Source organism: Coccinella septempunctata, chromosome 2 (assembly GCF_907165205.1).
Source record: "Coccinella septempunctata chromosome 2, icCocSept1.1, whole genome shotgun sequence".
NCBI classification, from domain to species: Eukaryota; Metazoa; Arthropoda; class Insecta; order Coleoptera; family Coccinellidae; genus Coccinella; species Coccinella septempunctata.
In genome coordinates, this window is record NC_058190.1 from 19,100,087 (window position 1) to 19,120,622 (window position 20,536).

Genomic DNA, 20,536 nt, shown 5'->3' on the forward strand with positions numbered 1-20,536 from the left:
AGGTTAATGTCATCAATGTTTACATTTGGCTGTGATGACTGATGAGTGTGATGTAAGGAAAGAATTACGTTCAGTCACAGAAAATCAACCTACAGAATTCCATAGCCTACTTGACGACGAATTTTTTTGAACGCACGTTATTACCAGTTTCAATAAGAGAGTTTCCATACCCGAATATATGAACAAGGCATCATAAAAGGAATCAAATGCTTTCTTATATTTTATGTACGCAGCGTAAAGATTCCTTCGCTTGGAGAACGCTTGATAACGCAGATAACTGAATCAATTATCAGCTGTTCTTTGCACCCTCGGCTGTCTTTGGTGCATCCTTTCTGTTGCTTGGCGATGATGTTATTCCTTTCGCAATGGTTGAGAATTCGGTTTGAAATGCGTACGTTGTGCCATGTGTAAGGAATATTGGCATTCTTTCAGGATTTTCAATGACATCATTTATTGCGGAGGTCAATTTGTCATGCATTATCCAAAGTTTCTTGATCCAGAAGTTCTGTAATACATCAGGCCCATGTGTTTTCCAGTTGTGCGGTCTGATAGCTGATTTTACTTCTTCAATTGTGATCATGTCATGTTTCATCGGCTCATATTTTATAGCTTCAGACTTTTCATCTTCAATCCATCCGGTATCTCCATTGAACTGTGGTTTCGTTGATAATTTTTCGGTCCAGAATTGTTCAATGGTCCTTTGGTGGTAACTTTCCATTTTATTCATTATTATGTTATTTATTATGACTTTAGCCTTGCGGCTTTCACACTCCTCTCCAGAGGAAAATTCACTTATCCCAGATATCTCAGATATCAAAAGGATTAAGCTCTGTTGGAGCCCTTTCTAGGTTTTCGGGCTCGTAGTGGTGGTCGGATCTGGGTCGCTCCTCGCCTCCCTGCTGTAGTTTGGAATCCTGCTCCACCCTCACTTCCTGTCGGAGCAGACGGTGCTCCTCTGCATTCCCCATGTACTTGCGTACAGTTCTCGCCGTTCGGAGCAGTACCGCCTTCTGCATGACTCTATAAATATTTTCGTCCAACTGAAGTTTCCTCAAGTTCTCTAGTAGTTTCTTCGGTATCAGGCCTGTAGATGAAATGACAATAGGAATGGTCTTGATATCTTTCAGCTTCCACTGTCTTATGGTTTGTTCCTCGAGATCTCTGTATTTAGAAATTTTTTCAGTGTGCCTATCTAGAAGATTGTTATTATTTGGAATTGCCACGTCGATGAATAGTTCTCTGTCCTCATCCTTATTGAGCAATATGAGGTCTGGTCTATTGTGGGTTATTTTCCGGTCTCTGAGAACTGTGTTATTATTATGACTTTAAACTTGCGGCTTTCACACTCCTCTCCAGAGAAAAATTCACTTATCCCAGATATCAAAAGTATTAAGCTCTGTTGGGGCACTTTCCAGGTTTTCGGGCTCGTGGTTGTGGTCGGGTCCGGGTCGCTCCTCGGCTCCCTGCTGTAGGTTGGATTACTGCTCCACCCGCACTTCCTGTCGGAGCAGACGGTGTTCCTCTGCATTCCCCATGTACTTGCGTACAGTTCTCGCCGTTCCGAGCAGTACCGCCTTCTGCATGACTATAAATATTTTCGTCCAACTTAAGTTTCCTCAAGTTCTCTAGTAGTTTCTTCGGTATCAGGCCTGTAGATGAAATGACAATAGGGATGGTCTTTATATCTTTCAGCTTCCACTCTCTTCTGGTTTGTTCCTCGAGATCCTGTATTTTGAAACAAAATGGGAAGAGGCCTTGGCCTTTAAATCTCAAGAACCAAATAAGAACAATTTTTGAATGATTGAAAAAGAAGATTAAAAGCGGGTTTCATAAAACTTCGATTGTCCGATCAACGATTTGACAGTCACTCGTTTTCTAAAACGAAATCACTGTTACCTTTTCACTTCTGAATATATTGAAAAAGTTGCAATTGAGAATAATTGAATGGACGTATGAACATCATAATTTGTTGCGAGAATGATATTCTGAATGATCATGACTGAACTATCGATTGAAAACAAATTGACGTTTATTCGTCAATCAAGCGTTGATTCCCCGATCAAGCTTTATGAAACTCAGGTGACAAGAAAGACAATAACACCATAACACACGTTAACGTCGCGCAACGAAATCATCATAACGGTTCTTGAACAAGTTAACCGACGCAGCACAAACAACACTTGTCTTTCAGGCAGAGAGTTCTACAAACCGAATACGCGATTGCTAATGAAGAATTCCCTTGCAGAGGATCTGAAGTTCTCGCGATAAAACTTGTACTGAGGTCCCCGCAAGTTGTTATAGTTTCATTGAAACAGGATCGATAAGTCACAGCCGAACAAATTGCGCAGTGCACGATATGTGACTTTTAAGTCATCACGAGCATAGATTAACTTAAAATATATAGATGGATCACTCTGACAAGTGGCGCCACCTATTGTTATGGTACACTAATCACAAAAAGTTATTCTGAATTTGATCGTTAGGTGTCACTGCATTTTGAGCTTTCGATCGTTATCACTCGTGAATGACATCTCGGTCATTCGGCGATCTCCGCCGAATACTCAAATGACTAATCAAAATATCTATAGACCGACAGACTTAAATGTATTTTTGATTATCTATCAATCTACGAATTGACATAATTTTCTAATAAATTATTCAATGGGCGAAGCGAAATGTCTGCAAGTGTGAAGTCGTGCTGTGTTGTTGGGTGCAGAAATCGTGATGCAAGAAGGTAATTATGCGGTATTACATTAAATTCAAAAGATCTTGAAACCTTTATTAAACAAGTTCATAAGATGTTCGCTACTTCCCCAAAGTACAATTAAACGTGGCCCTACAATACTCTCGAGGAGGCAGGGTTTTCTCACTGAGGTTTCTTCTCTGAGCTCTTGTATCATACGCCGAATTGTATGGTACCTCATTACAACCTCTACTGAAACTTTTTCATGTCATACATATGCTTTATTGTTTGATATTCAAAAATGTATTGCTGATATTCAATAGAATATGCGAATATTAAGTATAAATATTCAATTGTTTTTGTGATTAGGAATTATGGTAGTTTATGAGGAATGTTTTTGTGTAATGAATAAGTTTTGTAAAGTTTTGAAAAACTCTCCAGACCGAGCAGAGTAAGTCTCTCCTCGTAAGAGGGACGTTGCCAGCCGTAGGGTAGTCTCGTTACACGACGCTGAACCGACTCCAAGAGGTTTTGGTCTCTCTGGTGTGGACACTACACCGGGCCAGCATGTTCGGGAATTGGTTGGGCGGATATACGTAGTGTAGAGCACTTTACGAACATTATGAAATTCAAATATTCAAATTATACTCATTGTACAATATCATATACTTTTTAAATGAAAATTGAAAAACTACACGAAATTCACACAATTTCAATTCAATTAGATAGGTATTTCTTCTATTCATATATTAAGGAAACAAATTTCAAATGCTTTGAAAGTATGTTGCCCTTCAAAGAACTCATTCGGATTCTCAACCTAGCCTGAAAATATCAATACCTAGGCCCTTTCCTTTCGGAAGTTACATTGTTTATGTATGGAAGTAATTGAATTTTCTCCATCAGTTAGCCAAAAAAAAAAATTGTTCTTCGGCTCAAAATTCCAAAAGTATAAAAATTTTTGCAAAACGCTCACAATCGCGAATACAACAAATTTCAGAATGGGAAAAGAGTGTAATGCTTATTTCTGCTAAGTTATAATAGAAGCTCTTTTTTTACAGATGTCTCTTCCATGAATGGCGTAGGCTTTCGAAATGACAGTGATGTTGGCTGTTATAGTTTTACTCTCCTCTCTCATGCTCTCCTCCTGCAACGAGAATAACTTTGGATTTAAATCTTTCGAAGATGCGAACGCGCAACCACATGATTTGGACACTAACTGGAGTGCTCCATACCAGAGGTTTATCGCAACATCGGGTAGAATCTTCCATCTAGTATTTCCGAGATACCTTTTCGGTAGAGATACATCGAAGTTCGAGGTGAGTCGCAGTGATGTACTATTTACACTAATTTAGAATTCGCGCAAACAGAAGTCGTTCTGCGTTCTTTGTAATCAAAGGATGGCTAAGAACACACACAACCAACCTCGCTGCCAACGGCCTGATCGTGACGGTAGAATGTAGATGATTACTTTACTTTTGATTACAGATCACAGAGAACGCTGACCGCAGAACGCGGACGCCTTCTGTTTGCGCGAGGTCTTAATAGTGATCTTTAAAAAGTATATTTAAGAGAACGCTTCTATACAGTCTGTAAATTATTATAGTACGAGATCCCGCTGCAGAATCACTACGTCCATTACGTACAGAGTCAAACACACATTTTTACATACGTTTATGGATAGGAGAATACACTGATAACACCGCAGCCTGTCAAAAGTGGCCGCAAGTAATTTTAATTAAATTAATGTTAATCAATACTCGAAGAGAAATTTCGTTTACTCCGTATTGAAATGAAATATCATCCACATCATAGCAATGCATGTAGAGAATACTAAAATCCATGGCTGCCGTTGCACACTTGGCCGCAACTACCTCGAAGCCAGCTGTAAGCAGGTAACATTTCGATGTATTTCTACGTTCATAACGTACACGGATGTTTTTGATATCAAATTAAAGCCGATTTTTTTTCGAATATGATGATATATGGCTGCCTGTGAAAAAATGGCCGCAAGTTAGGTCTGCCATCTGTTGAAAACGCGAGATATCCGAAATAAAGTAAGAGAGAGTTCGACTCATTCTACACCATCGGGTTTTTACCGTCGGGTTTCTACCCCATGTTCTGAGTTACACTGATATAATGGGATCTTTCACACGTGTTCCGGTTTAGTTTCGCACCGGAAAACAACCGGATTGCCTTTTCGGCCGCGCTTATCGCCGCGAGATTTCCACCATACGGATAAAACCCGATGAATAATTTTTCAACCTGTTGTTTTCCGCTAAAAACTCGACGAAAAAACCCGTGGTGTGAAAGGAGTCTGGGGTTCTCAAGAGTGCATCTGCATTATTCTTATAACCACGTGTAGAAGCTCGTTGTACACAACGCTGTTGATATTATTTATGTAATTACCCTTCGTCGGGCGCTATACGAATATTGAGAGTTTGGGCGCAATGCATTCTAATGAGAACGTCATGTTTTAATAGGTCCAAATGAATTAATATTGAAACAGAGGAAGAATATTTTAAACCGATGATAATTCTCACAAAAGTTTATTCCAAAGGCATAACCAGAAATAACTAAAATTCTCTGTCAGATCCTAGAAGTTGGAAGACGGACTAATATGCTTTGAGGTCTATGTTTCACACGCACATGATAAGAAATTAGAATTTCTGTTTCCACTGGGTCGTCTTGCCTTTTCCTAAAAAGCTGTCAGCATTTTCATCATACCCAAACCTATTAAAACTCCCATACAGGTTGAAAATGTATTACGTACCTCAGCTAACAAATCTTCAGATGATGAAGATAAGTCTGATTGCGACGACGATAATGACAACTGCGATTATGAAAGCAGCGAGGAATCGGAGGAAAATGTAATATACTGATTTGAAATATCACTTGATTCAAGCGATACTTAGTGAATGAACAATTTTTTGTTATAAAATAAATCTCTTTATACTTTAAGGTTTTTTCATAGTATCCATTAGGTAATTATAATTTTGGATTAAATGTAAAGTCGTTTCTACTATTGGTTGAACCCTATCTATCGACGCACAGAACACAACTGATTCTCCGAACTCGCACAAGCTTACGGAGCTTTTGAGGGGTACTTCGGTACCTATGGAGAATCAGTATAATATAAATATGAATATACAGGGTTGGGATAAAGTTTAGTACCAAATTAATATCTTTAAAACAAAACGGGCGATATTTTTGAAATTTGGCAGCTGAGTGTAATGGACCATAATGCATCTGATGAGCATATTTTCATTAATGAGATACTTCCGGTTCAATCGGAAATGACAAAACTTTTTTTATTTAAATGGGACACCCTGTATATTTCTGCAGATTCTGAAAGTGCACCTTGTTTCGGATCTGTCCATATCGGGTTCCATGTAAAAATTATCTGTAAAAAGAAGAAATTCAGTCTCTTTGTACATTTGAGAAAAAATCCATTCAAATGAATGAATCGTTGTTATTTGTATCAATAGGTTGGCATCTTGAAAGGAAACATGACTCAAGTTCACCATTCTGTACAGTAGTCCTCTTATTATGTTTATCTTATGGTTGATTGGGTTGTTTGAATGTAAGATAAACATAATAAGAGGACTACTGTACAGAATGGTGAACTTGAGTCATGTTTCCTATCGAGATGCCAACCTGAGACGAATAAGGACCATCTTGAGCAACAACAACTACCCCAAAAATTTTGTCAACCAGTGGATACACTCATTTTTCGCAAACCTTGGCCGCACAAATGTTCAAGAGATTACATCAGATAGCCGATACTTCAGATTTCCCTTCATATAGGGCCTTTCACAAGCAATTAATGGAGCCCTAAATAACAACACCCGGTTAGCATACTATAATATACTAACCACCAATTGCCTGTTTACACGTTTGAAAGATCCTACACCGTTGGATATGTTGTCAAATGTGATTTACAAAATACCTTTTTCGTGTGGAAAATCATACATAGGTCAGACTAAACCACTGGAAAGTGGAAAGCGCCCAGTAATAAATAGATGCATGCCGAGAGAGATGGGTTTCTTAGGAGGATCATCTATCCTTGTAAATAAATTTCAGCCAATCACTTCCTCTGCTCCAATAACTGATTTCATTACTATGGAAACGGCTTAAACAGTATCGTCAAAGATTATAGAGTAGAAAGATAGGAAACGCCCTCATATCGCTAGTACTAAAAACCGACTACATTTTGAACAGTGAAAACACGCGTGACAATGAGATGGCGCTAAAAACGCAGTGTCAATACAGAAAAACTTTTTGATAACAGTTTTCTGTTTTTTAATTGAGGGGCGCGAAATTCGAATACTATTCTTTGCATTAAATTTCAATATCGACTTTGATACAAACATCCTGAGTGACAAAACAAAAGTATGGTTTTGTTTTGTGATCAGGATGTTAGTTTTCATCTAAACATTGTTTGGAATCAATGATATCAACGAAAAACGCTGTTGGATGTGCTATATGTTTAATTGCCATTCATAAAAAATTTACAAAAATTGAAATTGTGGGCAATAAATGAAGCTTTGACTAGGACACTATAGTATATGGTGATCTGCTATACGTTGAAGGTGTTATTTTTCTACAATAGGTTGTTCTGAATTAATGAACATAGTTGAATTTGTAAAATATACATACAACGTGTCCCAAAATTCAACGATAAGCCGGCGCCGTAGGGTGTACATGGTCGTGACTACTTCAGAAAAAATAAGAAAAAAAATCCAGCTCACTTTGTTATTTAATTACAAAATAACTTAGAAATTCTTCGAAAATTAACAACCTTCATGACATTTTAAGTTACTACGGCCACAATTTTTCAAAAATTGTTGTAAATTTTTTTGTGTCGGCAACTTGAGTAGTACTGCTGCCCACCACGATTCCTAAATCTCCTAGAATACTTATAGTTTTTACACAAAAAATAATCAAAATATGTTTTTCCCATAAAATTTTGAAAGAATTTTCCGTTCAGCCCACTTTCCCTTATTGTTTTGTTAAAAAAAGTATGGAAACTATGGCGGCAAGTTTTTTCAAAAACTTACACAACTAACCAAGATTCCAAAATAGTATATTAATCCAAGAAAAATAGTCGCAGAAAAAATATGCGTACCATTTCTTAGAAGGACTAAATTACTTAATTGTTCTCGTTCATAGTGAAAATTTTTATTATGTGCCGAAAAGAGATTGTGTGAAGTAATTTCTTGGAATTTCAATGGGGTACGTGTGTTGTTGATGAAATTTAGAAATTAAAGAGAGAAATATAGGGAGAGATACACCTTAGAGAAGGATAGTAGATATTCTTCGTTTAATAACAATAGCACTGATAAAGAAGTTTCTATTCTCGGAAGTCAGTACCAATCTCAGAACATAGATACATGGAATGAAAAATGAACATTCTTAAGACTGGAGTGAGATAGTTGCTTAGTGTTGCCAATCAAAATTGAGACAGTTGACTCGGACATCATTGTAACATCAATTTTCAGTACGAATAGATAGGAAGTATGTAAATTTTTCAATATAACGCCTCTGCCTTAGTGTCGCGCTAGATAGAGAAACATCGAATGTGTGAACTACAAAAAATTCATTCGTAGCATAGAATGTCCATATCATGTATCTATGTTCTAAGGTACCAATGACTATTATTGATCTGTGATCAGTACGTTTTGCTACGTTCACCGTGCACCCGACCTAAACCCCCTGGACTTTTTCTATTGGGGTTGTCTCAAGGACAGGATCTATGCGACAGCCATCACGACATTCGACGAACTTCGGCAAAAAATCTGTCAAGCTGCGGCTCATATCAGTGGAAAAAGATATGCACGAAGCATTAAAAGATCATTTCTAAGGCGATGTCGTGCGTGTATTGATGCTGGCGGCAAGCAATTTGAACATTTTTTGTAAGGTATTATCAAATAAATAAATAAATACCATTTTTCAATTAATTCAACAACAAAAACCCATTTTAGGCACATAATTGATTACTACCAACAAGAGCAATTAAGAAATTTCATTATTGTTTCTACTAATATGGATCTTTTTGAGACTAGTTTTCTTGAAGTATTATACCATTTTAGAATCTTGGTTAGTTGTGTAAATTTTTAAAAAAACTTGCCGCCATAGTTTCCATACTTTTTTTAACAAAACAATAAGGGAAAGTGGGCTGAACGGAAAAATCTTTCAAAATTTTATGGGAAAAACATATTTTGATTATTTTTTGTGTAAAAACTATAAGTATTCTAGGAGATTAAGGAATCGTGGTGGGCAGCAGTACTACTTAAGTTGCCGACACAAAAAAATTTACAAAAATTTTTGAAAAATTGTGGCCGTGGTAACTTAAAATGTCATGAAGGGTGTTAATTTCCGTAGAATTTCTAAGTTATTTTGTAATTGAATAACAAAGTGAGCTGGATTTTTTTTCTTATTTTTTCTGAAGTATTCACGACCATGTACACCCTACGGCGCCGGCTTATCGTTGAATTTTGGGACACGTTGTATATCAGCAATTAATATGAACCAATATTCAATATACCATCATATCATACATATTCCAGTTACTTACATAATATGTAGGTATTATTTATAGAATTTTCAGAACCACACTTAAAAAAAAACAGATATATAGAAGACCTGTATGTCAGTATAGTTTCTTGGAGCTTTTTTATGATTTCCTTATGATATGGTCTCTTCATGACACAATATACAAATTGATTAATGAATGAACAAAACACTCACAGCAGGTTTCATAAAACTTTGTCTTTCTAAACAACAATTTGACAGTCACTCGGTTCCCAAATGGAAATCTATAAAACCTCTGCATTTCTGAATATATGGAAACATTAGCAATTGAGAATCATTGAATGGACCTATAAAGATCATAATTTCCCCTTAATATAGGCCGTTCATGGAAGGGATGTTTTCTGCATACAACAATTTACGTCGATGAACAGTTCTCAATTGACCTGCAGTAAAATGTTCACTGCACATGGTGTAGTAAGTAGTGTTTGCTGAAGTAATTGTCTTCAAGCCCTGAGAATTTTATCCACTTCGAAGACCTGAAAATTAGAATCAATGAATGACCGATTCACATGTTACGAGTTTTGATACTTAAGCTTCCATTTTCCTTAGTTGAGTGAAAAACTTGATCTCGGAAAATCCATTTTATCCACAGTTCTTCACCATTCAATAATTTTTGAACAATATTTTGGTGTTTTCACCAAGAAATAAGACAAAAAATTCAATAATGAGCAACAAACAAAAAGCTGTACGAGAATCAGAACATTCAAAACCTCTTTGATCAAAATTGACTTCTGGAACCTTAAAAAATTTCATATGTTTCTGCAAATGGCACTCAAATTAATATTTTAACCAGTTCTAGCGTCTTAAAAACACGCTTGACACATAGATGGCGCTCAAATCGCTTTAGTCACATCGTTTCCCATCTTTCTACTCTATAATCTTTGAGTACCGTACTATTATTACGAATAAAATAATTATCATTATGCTCATAAAAATTGTGGAAAAGTGCTGTATTAAATCATGCAAGTGTGTATCGAGTCCTGAAGGGAGTGTTACTTTCCGTAGGTGATATTGCAAGGTTTATATTTATAGAAAATAAGAGTAACGTCTTGTAAATTTCAGTTTCCCACTGAAAAAATCAGAGCTGTAGGAAAAGGGTATGATGGCAATTCCTGAAGATCATTCTATTGTACCTATTTGTATCCAACAATTCTCCAGTGAATCATTCAACAATTTAACACGAACGAAGACCACGGTGATGTACGAAACATTTTTTACTGATGTTGAGACAAATACCTGAGTTCTTATTGATTCCACAAATCATTCTCTTGATCTTTCCTGATCCTTTTATCCTACTCATGGCGAAGTATAATGATGACATACAATCCGATGGGAATATGGAAATGAACATTCCCAGTATCTTTTGAAAAAGAAAATAAAAATCATTCTATTTTTCAGAATTGAAAATTAGTGGAATGAAAGCAATCGTGGGATATTTTCTATGCTAAGTTTGAGGTATGAACAAAACTAAATTATTTTAGGAACATTCAAATCAGTAGATTTATGTGATTTTTTTCCCTTATTTTCACCTAAATAATTTTCATTTCACTGTTAGAACTTTGATAAGCTTAGATAAAAAAATAACATATATCGAATTTTCAGTTACCCATAACTGTCGATTTTCATTTTCAGATTACAATTCCCTCAATCGATGAGAAAAGGGTCCAGTTTTGTGATGCAGTTATTCAGTTTTCGCTACAGCACTCAGAACCGTCTAACAGAGAAAAGGAACTAATACCGCTTTCCTTGTTTTCTTGTTCATAAAATATAATGTTTTATTAGAATTCGACGCATTATTTTCTATTCGTTATCTTATGTAATAATTGGATATGCTGGTGTGATGAGCTCTCGTAATTTTGGCATGTTCTTTTGTTGATATGGCGGAATTGGATGTCAGTATTTGCGAGGCATAATAATTTTATGGCATTTTGATAGTCTGCTTCTTTCCATCCAGCCATGAGAAAAATGTTAACGAGAAAACAGCCTCGAATATATGTAGGCTCATGGCCTTTGCTATTTATACCGATTTGATGGTGACCTGAAAAATGGATGCACATACGAAATTAAAAAAAAATATGTCACTTTTCGTAAGTTTATTTTTTGTGTTGATATTTTTCTGAAAGAATATTTGTGAAGGAAACAATGGTGTTATTGTGAAGAATGATAAAAAGGAATAAAGATTATTCTGGTACTCAATTTGGAGTTGACAATACAATCAAAAGGTAATAAAATCGTTATCATTGAAAAATATATACCATATGGAAAAATCGGAATAGAAGTTCAAGGGTACGGCACTCTCACTACGGCCCTGGCAGACAAAAAGGCCCGACACTCTATTGACTATCTCTCTCGGCTTGCTCGCATCTATTGCTGTGCGCTTTCCATTTTGAGTATAGTTCAGTGGACTAAACAGTATTTGAAGTCGAGAATAGGACAGCACAAAAAAGATTATAAAAATCGCAATCAGGCCAAAGCAAGCAAAACAGCTTTGGCTTTACATCACTTTAGTACTGGACACGAATTTAGGTTTGAAGAGAAAACAGTTTCGGATAGGGAGTCCAATTGGTTTAGGCGGAATATGGGGGAGATGATGGTGCAAATTCAATTGACCGAAAACATTAATATTAGAACTGATTGTTTGGGTTCAAGCGCTATATACCATAACATCCTAAATTTATTTTCCCGTCACAGAATTCAAATGTTTGCGTTTCTATTTTGATTTTACTTGTATCATTCGTTTCTGAGTGTATGTTTGCTTGTGGGGGTGGGAGCGTCGCGTCATCGCAGTTTATTCGACAATTTTCAAAAAGTATTTTTCATACGTCTGTACGCCAGCGTAGCACGTAAATATTTGTTTATTATCATCATGTGACAAAGCAATACGTTTACTTCTGCGATGATTATTATTATTATTTCAGATTGTAAAAGTTTGTAACACTCTTTTTCAAAAGAATATATATATATATATATATATATATATATATTTATTTATTTATTAAATGAAATTTCAATTTTAACAAAGTTTGAATGGACGATTGACGGAAGTTTTTCCATTTCTGAGGTATTATGATGTTACATTCTTCATTGTTATTGTAGGTATTTATGTATGTGTTTCTTTGTAGAGCTTTGAAGAAGCAACAATAAAGTTGCGAAACGTCGCTTAAAGGAATGACTTAACGGTAGGGTCAGCAACAGGCGGACCGCGGTCCGGATACGGACCGCGAAAGGGTAAAACTTGGACCGTCAAATATTGTTGAGTTTTTATTGTTTTATATTTTCATTTTGAACTTTTTGAATTTTGTCCCTACTCGCCTTACTCTCATACGTTTGAAAGCAGCATTTAATCCAAAACCTATTACTTCTGGTTCTGATTCTCTACTTTGATTCATTCGAAATGCATTTCTGACCTGTTATACCCGCCAACGATTCGTGTTGGCCAGTTGAATTGGTAGTGCGCAGGTGCGGAAGTAATGGAGTGGATTGGCGGTTCTTCGTAAGTCGTCAAGCGTAGTTCCGTTTGTAGATTTTTACAGAACCATTTCTTTTAGAAGAGATCAAGGAGAAACGTTTCATACGTAATAATATGGATTCTAAAAAACGGAAGATGGACAGCGAAAATAGAAGGTTTTTGACTGAGTGGACTGAACAATACTGTTTCACGCTGCCTGATAGGCCTCAGGCAGTCCCAGTTTGCCTGATATGCAATGAGACCGTCGCAATTATTAAAAGTGCTAATTTAAAGCGACACTACGAAACAACCCATCAGCAATTTCAGAAGAACTTTCCTCTTGGCAGTGAGGCTCGAAAAAAAAAAGCTCAAGGCTCACCTAAGTTCTTACGAAAAAAGCACGAACATACTAGCTCGTTGCATGAGCGAGCAAGCGTGTTTGCTGGACACTTAACAAACACCAGAAAACAATTTCAGATTCTGAAATAGTGAAAGAATATATGTTGGAAGTGGTCCAGGCCTTATTTGAAGAGAAAAAAGATGTTGCCTCTGCACTTCAAAGTATTCCACTGTCGACCCGTCGACCAGAAGTAATACAAGAGGAACTGAAATTTTAGCTAATGATATCGAAAGTACTTTGCTCGAACTTTTTTAAAAAGCACCTTGATATTCTATAGCACTTGCCAAATCATGTGATATTGTTGATGATGAACAAATGTCTATTTTCGTCAGATTTTTCGACCTTGAAAACAAAGTGTTCAGGGAAGAATTGCTAGAAATATTGCCGTTGAAAGGTAACACTCGAGGAGAAGATTTATTCAAGATATTTGATAAATTCATCACAAAATCCAACTTGAGTTATGATAAAATGGTATCGATTTCAACCTACGTTGTCTCAGCGATGATTGGCAAAGAAAAAGTATTGGTAAAGCGAATCAGGGATAAAAATGCAGGTATTATTATCTTATCAGTGCATAATTCACCAAACAGCCCTTTGTGGAAAACTTTGTGTTACACTGAAAGAAGTGATGGACAGCTTGATCAAATTGATTAATTTTATGCGATTTCGTTCTGCTCTTCAGCACCGACAGTTCAAGGAGTTCCTTTCTGAATGTGAGTCGACATATTCTGACTTACTGCAACACAACAATGTTTGTTGGCTGAGTAAAGGTCAAGTTATTGAAAGGTTTTGGCTGATGAAAGAACAAGTGATCTTCTTTTTACAAGAGTTAAATACACAAGAAGCAAGAATGCACTTGAATTTTATATAACAAACGAGCGCAATATGCTAGCTGTTGGTTTTCTGAAAGACATTCTGAAATATTTGAATGCGCTCTACACAGAGTTACAAAGAAATGGGAAATTAATATGTGATCTCATACAAAGTGTTTCTGCTTCTTGTTGAAAGCTGGATTGAGGAAGGTATTGCGCGACGAGAATTCATTAATTTCCCAATAGTTCTTGAATAGAAAAACAGGAACTCTGAAGGAGACATTGCGGAGTTTTTGAGGTTTCTGTCTGAATTCAAAAATGAATGTGCAACGAGATTCCAGGATTTTGCAGAGATAGAGAAACTGTCACAATTCCTCAAATCACCTTATGGAATTGCAGCCACTTCAGTCCCTTCTGCCGCTGCAAAGTTATTCAATATTTCAAGGCCTTCACTTCAACTGAAGATGATTGACCCCGCAAGAGGATATTTCCTTGAAAATGTATAAAACAGCATCCACAGAAGAATTTGAATGAATTTTATAAAGAACAAAAATCGTTCAAGGTTAACTGACGCCCATCTTGAAGACACCCTTCGCATTTGCTGTACCTCGCTCGAACCAAACTATAAGAAATTGGCGCAAGACCGCCGATGTAATTTTTCACATTAGTTCTACATTATTCTATTTCTTATAATTCTTTAAATGTGGCACAATAAAAATTTAAAAAAGTTTTTTCTAGATCTCGGACCTTCATAACATTTCAGTATTGCATCCGGACCCCACTTGAAATTACTTGCCGACCCCTGACTTAACGTCTCTCATTTTAAACTCATTCCACTCCCAAGACAATTTATCCTTATTATTAATCAATTTGCTAACACGGCCATACTTACCATTGAAACGTCCTCGTTTCACTTACTAGACATAAACAATATTTTAATAACAAACAACATTGTTTAAGAGATTTTGTAAACATAAAACAGTTGAATCTTGTGTACATGGCTGTGTTTGATGCGCTGGCTCGCTCTGCGGCATTAATAATATAATATATATTGAATCCTTTCTGACATATAGATATGTATAGGATACGTCATTATACAATTACAATCAATACAAATAATACAAATATACAACAACACATAATCAATCATAATAAACATTAATCGATGAAAAATAAAATTTCTAGGACAATTTGTCACATGAATATTCCGCTACACTATAATATCCTTTATTCGACAATAAGGATTTGAGAGCCTTTTTGAACCTACGACAGTCAAGGCATTTCATTCCTCTAGGAAGGTGGTTGAACAATTTGGAACCCTGATAATACGGGGAACTTTCAAATTTTGTGCTTCTATGTTTAGTGGTGCACAGGACATGTTGAATTTCCTCACAGTACAATGTTGTAGCTAATATTACTATAAACTAGGCTATAGTATATACTGAAAATGGTGACCAATGGGAGAGAGTGCTTGACTCTGCTTATGACAAAAAAGATCTATTCAATTTATTACTGAGACTATTCACATGATCACTCCACCTGAGACCGCCATCGACGTACACTCCCAAGAATCTAGCGAACGTCCGAGGGACTATGGTAGTGTCTCCGTATGTAATATTTATTTGTTGGTCTGTGGTATTATCTATCTTAAAATATATGCATTCTGTTTTACCAACATTAACCATCAGACTGTTCCTATGACGCCAGTTACAAAAATCTCCCATAACCAATCTACAGTTCTCAGAGAGCTCCGCAACGCTCCTTGCCGTAACCACCATCGAGGTGTCATCTGCAAAGAGGAATAGTGTACCTGCTCTAATGTATTTTGGTAAATCATTAATGAACAACAAAAATATCAATGGTCCCAACACGGAGCCCTGCGGAACTCCCATATCCACAAAATATCTCCCAGAGGTCGCCCCGTCAATCTTTACGTAGAATGATCTTCCCGTCAGATAACATATTATCCACTCCAAAAAAACACCCCGAAAGCCCAAACAATGTAACTTATTTTTAACAAATCGAATATCAAGACTGTCAAAAACTTGTGCAAGATCAAAAAACAATCCAGCTACAAAAAATCCCTTGTCCAAACGCTCGTGAACATACTGAATGAACTCACTAGCCGCCGACTGCGTGGAATGACCCGCCCTGAAACCGTGTTGATTTTCAGAAATTATATCAAACTTGTTCAAGTAATTCATTATCCTGTTGTTTACCGCTCTTTCAATGATTTTAGAGAACACTGTCAATATAGAGATGGGCCTGTAATTGACAACATCATCTGTGTCATTTTTCTTATGAACAGGAATGACAGATGCCATCTTCAATCGCGATGGAAATTTACCCGAGGCCACAGACAAATAAATGATATAGGAAAGGGGCTTCGCGATAAAAGAACTCATGGGTTTTAAAATTTTGGCAGATAACCGGTCTAATCCAGTGCTACATTTATTCTTAACCAATCTTATAATATCAGCTATTTCTTCTTCGTTAATCGGATGAAAGAAAAAGGTGTTGTTGGCCATTATCATCGTAGTACAGCAAGGAGAACGCTGAGGCCCAAAATATTCATAAAGTGAAACCGACGCTGCTGACGAAAAATAGCCCCCAAAGGCATTGGCAACCTCTAGTGGCTCAGATACATGAGCACCATCAATGTTCAAATTGATATTTTTGAATTTGGATCTTTTACGTCCTAACTCCATACTGTTTTATTTTTATTGTTAGAACTTTCGATAACATCGTTATAATATTTGTACTTGGTATTTCTCAATAATTACTCAGTTTTAGCTATTTTGTAATTACTCCAAGCCTCTTGAGTATTTACACCACTAGAGATCCAATGAAGGAGTTTAAGGTTTCTGCTGCCCCTACGAACTTCCTGCGTAATCCACCGAGAACTATCATCAGAAACACGTCTTATGGATCTCATAGGACAATATTTATCAACAAGCCATGTTACAATATTTAGGAAAGATTCAAAACAATCATCTTCTTCATTTTCTAAACAAACCTCATCATTAGTCATTAGTTTCAATATGCCTCATAAGACAAGCAAGATTGGCATCCGATAAATCTCTTATCATTTGACATGAAGAGGTAGGAACATGTTCTGGTTCATTTTCCATTACATAGTTTAACAAAAAAGCCCTGTGATCAGCAATGTTCCCCTCGAAAACAGTCGGCACGCAACAGCTCTGATCGACATTAGTTAAAATATAGTCAATTTTGGATAAAATTCTGGTCGGCCAAAGACAAGTGACATTTAAATTGAAGCTGGTCAACAAATCATCCAGCAAATTCTTGCTATGACAAGATGTGTCAAGATAATTCACATTCAAGTCTCCACAAACAAAGATCTTAGGACTAATTTCACCACAAAGTTTCAAAACATGCGACATAATCTTCAAAAATACCCGCAGATCACCAGAGGGGGGCCGATACACACTCATGACACAAACCACCGAACCACAGATCTTCAACTTAACCGCACAAAGTTCACAGTGCATCTCCACAGAGAAACGATCCAGTCCGAGATCAACCATCTCCAATCCCGTCCGCACCAACAGCAATACTTCTCCACGCAATCTAGTCGAACGACAATAGGACGTCGCCAATTCAAATCCCGGCACTCTTACAGTTTCAAGAGCCATTCTAGAGCACCAATGCTCCACCAGACTTATGACTTGAGGCTTGTGATCCCCAACCAGGACCTCAAGTTGATTCATTTTACTGAGCAATCCCTGTACATTCAGCTGCAGGATACCGAATCGGTACTCTTCTCCGGAAAGGAGGTTGATTGGTTTCCCACCCTCCGATGAAAAAAATACCGAACTGAGGCGTTGTTCGGCCAACAAGCAGCATTCATAGCCTTCTATTTTTCATTCCTCATCAAAGTCACCTTAAAAAATGAATATTTTGACTGGATAGATTCACATTCGGCGCAATGTTTGTTCAAGAAAGTCCCAAGTCGACCAGACTAGTATCAGGTGTCAAATAAGATACATGGGAAGTGATCTTCCTTTCATTTCCTGAAACATTTGTTGCTCCCTCGAAACTTCCAACAACAAGTGATGGCCTGAACCTACGGCGTTCCGCATTACTTTTACCACCAACCTTAGTCCAATTACTGTCCTGAGTGGGAAACCCTGAAGGTTCAATGACTAGCTTATGTTTTACATTGGTATGTGAACTCCCTGTGTTTTTGTCAGTATGAACATTTTCATTGCGTTTTCCGCTATGACACGTTGTAGTCCAAGAGCCAGAGCCAAAAAAAGTCTCTGAATTTATTAAGCCTGGTTTTTTCTCAGGTGATTACAATTATAGTATACAATAAAATGCCGCGGTCAGTCAAGTGGATGTTAGAACATGTGCCTCTGGCGCGGCCAAACATGTCGTGATTACCGACATAATGAAATCAATTTCTTAAGGCTGAAACTTTATAAACTTTTGTATTTTGGTATCTAAATCAAAATTATGATAGTCAGTCAGCGTCCGATCGGGACACAGCTGGTCAATCAGCTTTAATGTGCGTAGACTGGACTGGACGTGTGATTGGAAAGCATCAAAGGATGAGGTCAGTAGAATGCATCAAGAATTGGGAAATTCTGTTTGCAATGCTCTTCCTGGACTGCATGCTTTGAATGGATGTGATTTTAACCCAGCTTTTTACAAGAAAGGTAAAAAAAACCCTGCAGATAATGATGCAAAGCGAAGATTTTCAAGAAACATTCGCTGACCTTGGACTTGTAGATGCAAGCAACCAGAATAACATGTTCAATAAGGTTCAAGAACTTGTTTGCCATTTATACGGCTTGAAAAAAATTAAATCAATTGACGAGGCAAGATTCGTTTTATTTTCACAGACGTATAAATGTTTAAGCACCACAAATGATCCTTTTCAAATTAAAATAAAGAATGTAGATGGGTCGAGTATGCCACCATGCCAATCGGAATTGATGCAGCAGTTCTTAAGAGCGAGCTTCATTTCAAATATTCGGCGTAATGCTCACCGTCAAATTCCAACGGAGCTATCTCCTACAGATTACGGGTGGAAATTGGTGGATGAGAAATATGACTTGGATTGGTTCAAAGGCGACCAATTACCAGAACTTGTACAAGATGTCAGTATTCAACCTCTACAAAAAAATACAGGTATAGAAATATCTTTATCTGGATTAAACAATCACAAAAATACTTTCTTTACTGAATTTCATTTATTTTTCAGATTCTGCAACACTCGAGCTCGACTTCTCAGATAACGATAGTGAAAATGATGATATGGATTCAGATGAAGATTCAGATAATGAATCATGTGATGATTCTTTATAGCTTGTTATTGTTAATGAATTAAATAAATATTAGAAATGTTTGAAAATCAATGAGTTCTTACTTGTGCGTATACCCATGTTCGTTAAGTGTCCTGTTGATTTCGAACGAATTGTTGCTCATTAAAATAAATGTGTTATACTTTAAATGATTATGATGTAATATCTATAGGGAGCGAAAAAATTTAATTTCTTATCCACTGACTGACGGGCGTTGTTCTACGGAATGGCTGACTGACCATTTTATTTATCAATAATATAGTCAGTAGTAGTTACAAAAAAATTTCACGCCTAATTAACGAATTGCATCCTTATAAACGACGCTACGCACATTGAAGCTGACTGACCAGCTGTGTCCCGATCGGACGTTGACTGATAATAATTTTGATTTACATACCAAAATACAAAAGTTTATAAAGTTTCAGCCTTAAGAAATTGATTTTATTATGTCGGTAATCACGACATGTTTGACCGCGCACCAGAGGCATATGGTCTAACATCCACTTGACTGACTGCAGCATTTTATTGTATATTATGATTGTAATCACCTGAGAAAAAACCAGGCTTAAGAAATTCAGAGACTTTTTTTGGCTCTGGCTCTCCGTCTATTGGAGATGGAATACTATCGGCAACACCTGAAACCCGTAGGGATCATGGGTTCACAACTACCTTCCCTCGGCAACAGCTGAGCCGGTGAATCATTCGCTGATAAGCCGATGTCAGATGTACGCTGTGTTATCAATCGGGGGTTCCGGTTAATGATTTTCTCACGTGGCTCGGCGTTGACTATTTGTTTACTCTGGCTGGTAATTAATTCATTCAGATTATTTATCCGCTGAGTGAATTGTAGGGAAATCTCCTTTGTAAACTCACGAAAAAGATTTTCCAGATCGTCTCGTCCAATGTAGAACTTCCCCACTGGATTACTATCAGATGCATTTCCATCTTTATCCGTTATGGCGGTGTTCGGAAACTTTCCAGTACATGATGTACAAGTCCACTCGCCAAGCATTCCTCTTTCACGAAAACTATTCAAGTCTTCCAGGGTTAGGTTCAAACATTTTAAATGGAAAGAGTTTCCACACTTTGTACACTTGATGAAATCATGGTATCCTGGGCCGCCGTCAGGACCGGCAAACCGGGCACCTTGCCGGGGCGGCACATTCTGGGGGCGGCAAATCAGTTGATAAAACGATGCCAATTTTTAACACAAAAAATTTTTTCTTCAAAATCGAAAAGACGAACATTATTTATTATTAGAGTGAAATCGAA

At 36.9% G+C, this 20,536-nt stretch overlaps 1 protein-coding gene across 3 annotated transcripts in view; it reads left to right on the forward strand.

Moving 5' to 3' along the window:
- The window catches only part of LOC123307700, a 322,483-nt gene that overhangs the window by 112,467 nt on the left and 189,480 nt on the right, over window positions 1-20,536 (forward strand). For all 3 annotated transcript variants that reach the window (XM_044890107.1, XM_044890106.1, XM_044890108.1), the window contains one exon: window positions 3,742-3,999. In XM_044890107.1, coding sequence (XP_044746042.1) covers window positions 3,775-3,999 — 225 coding nt within the window. In that variant the 5' untranslated portion in view covers window positions 3,742-3,774. The remainder of the gene's footprint in view (window positions 1-3,741; window positions 4,000-20,536) is intronic.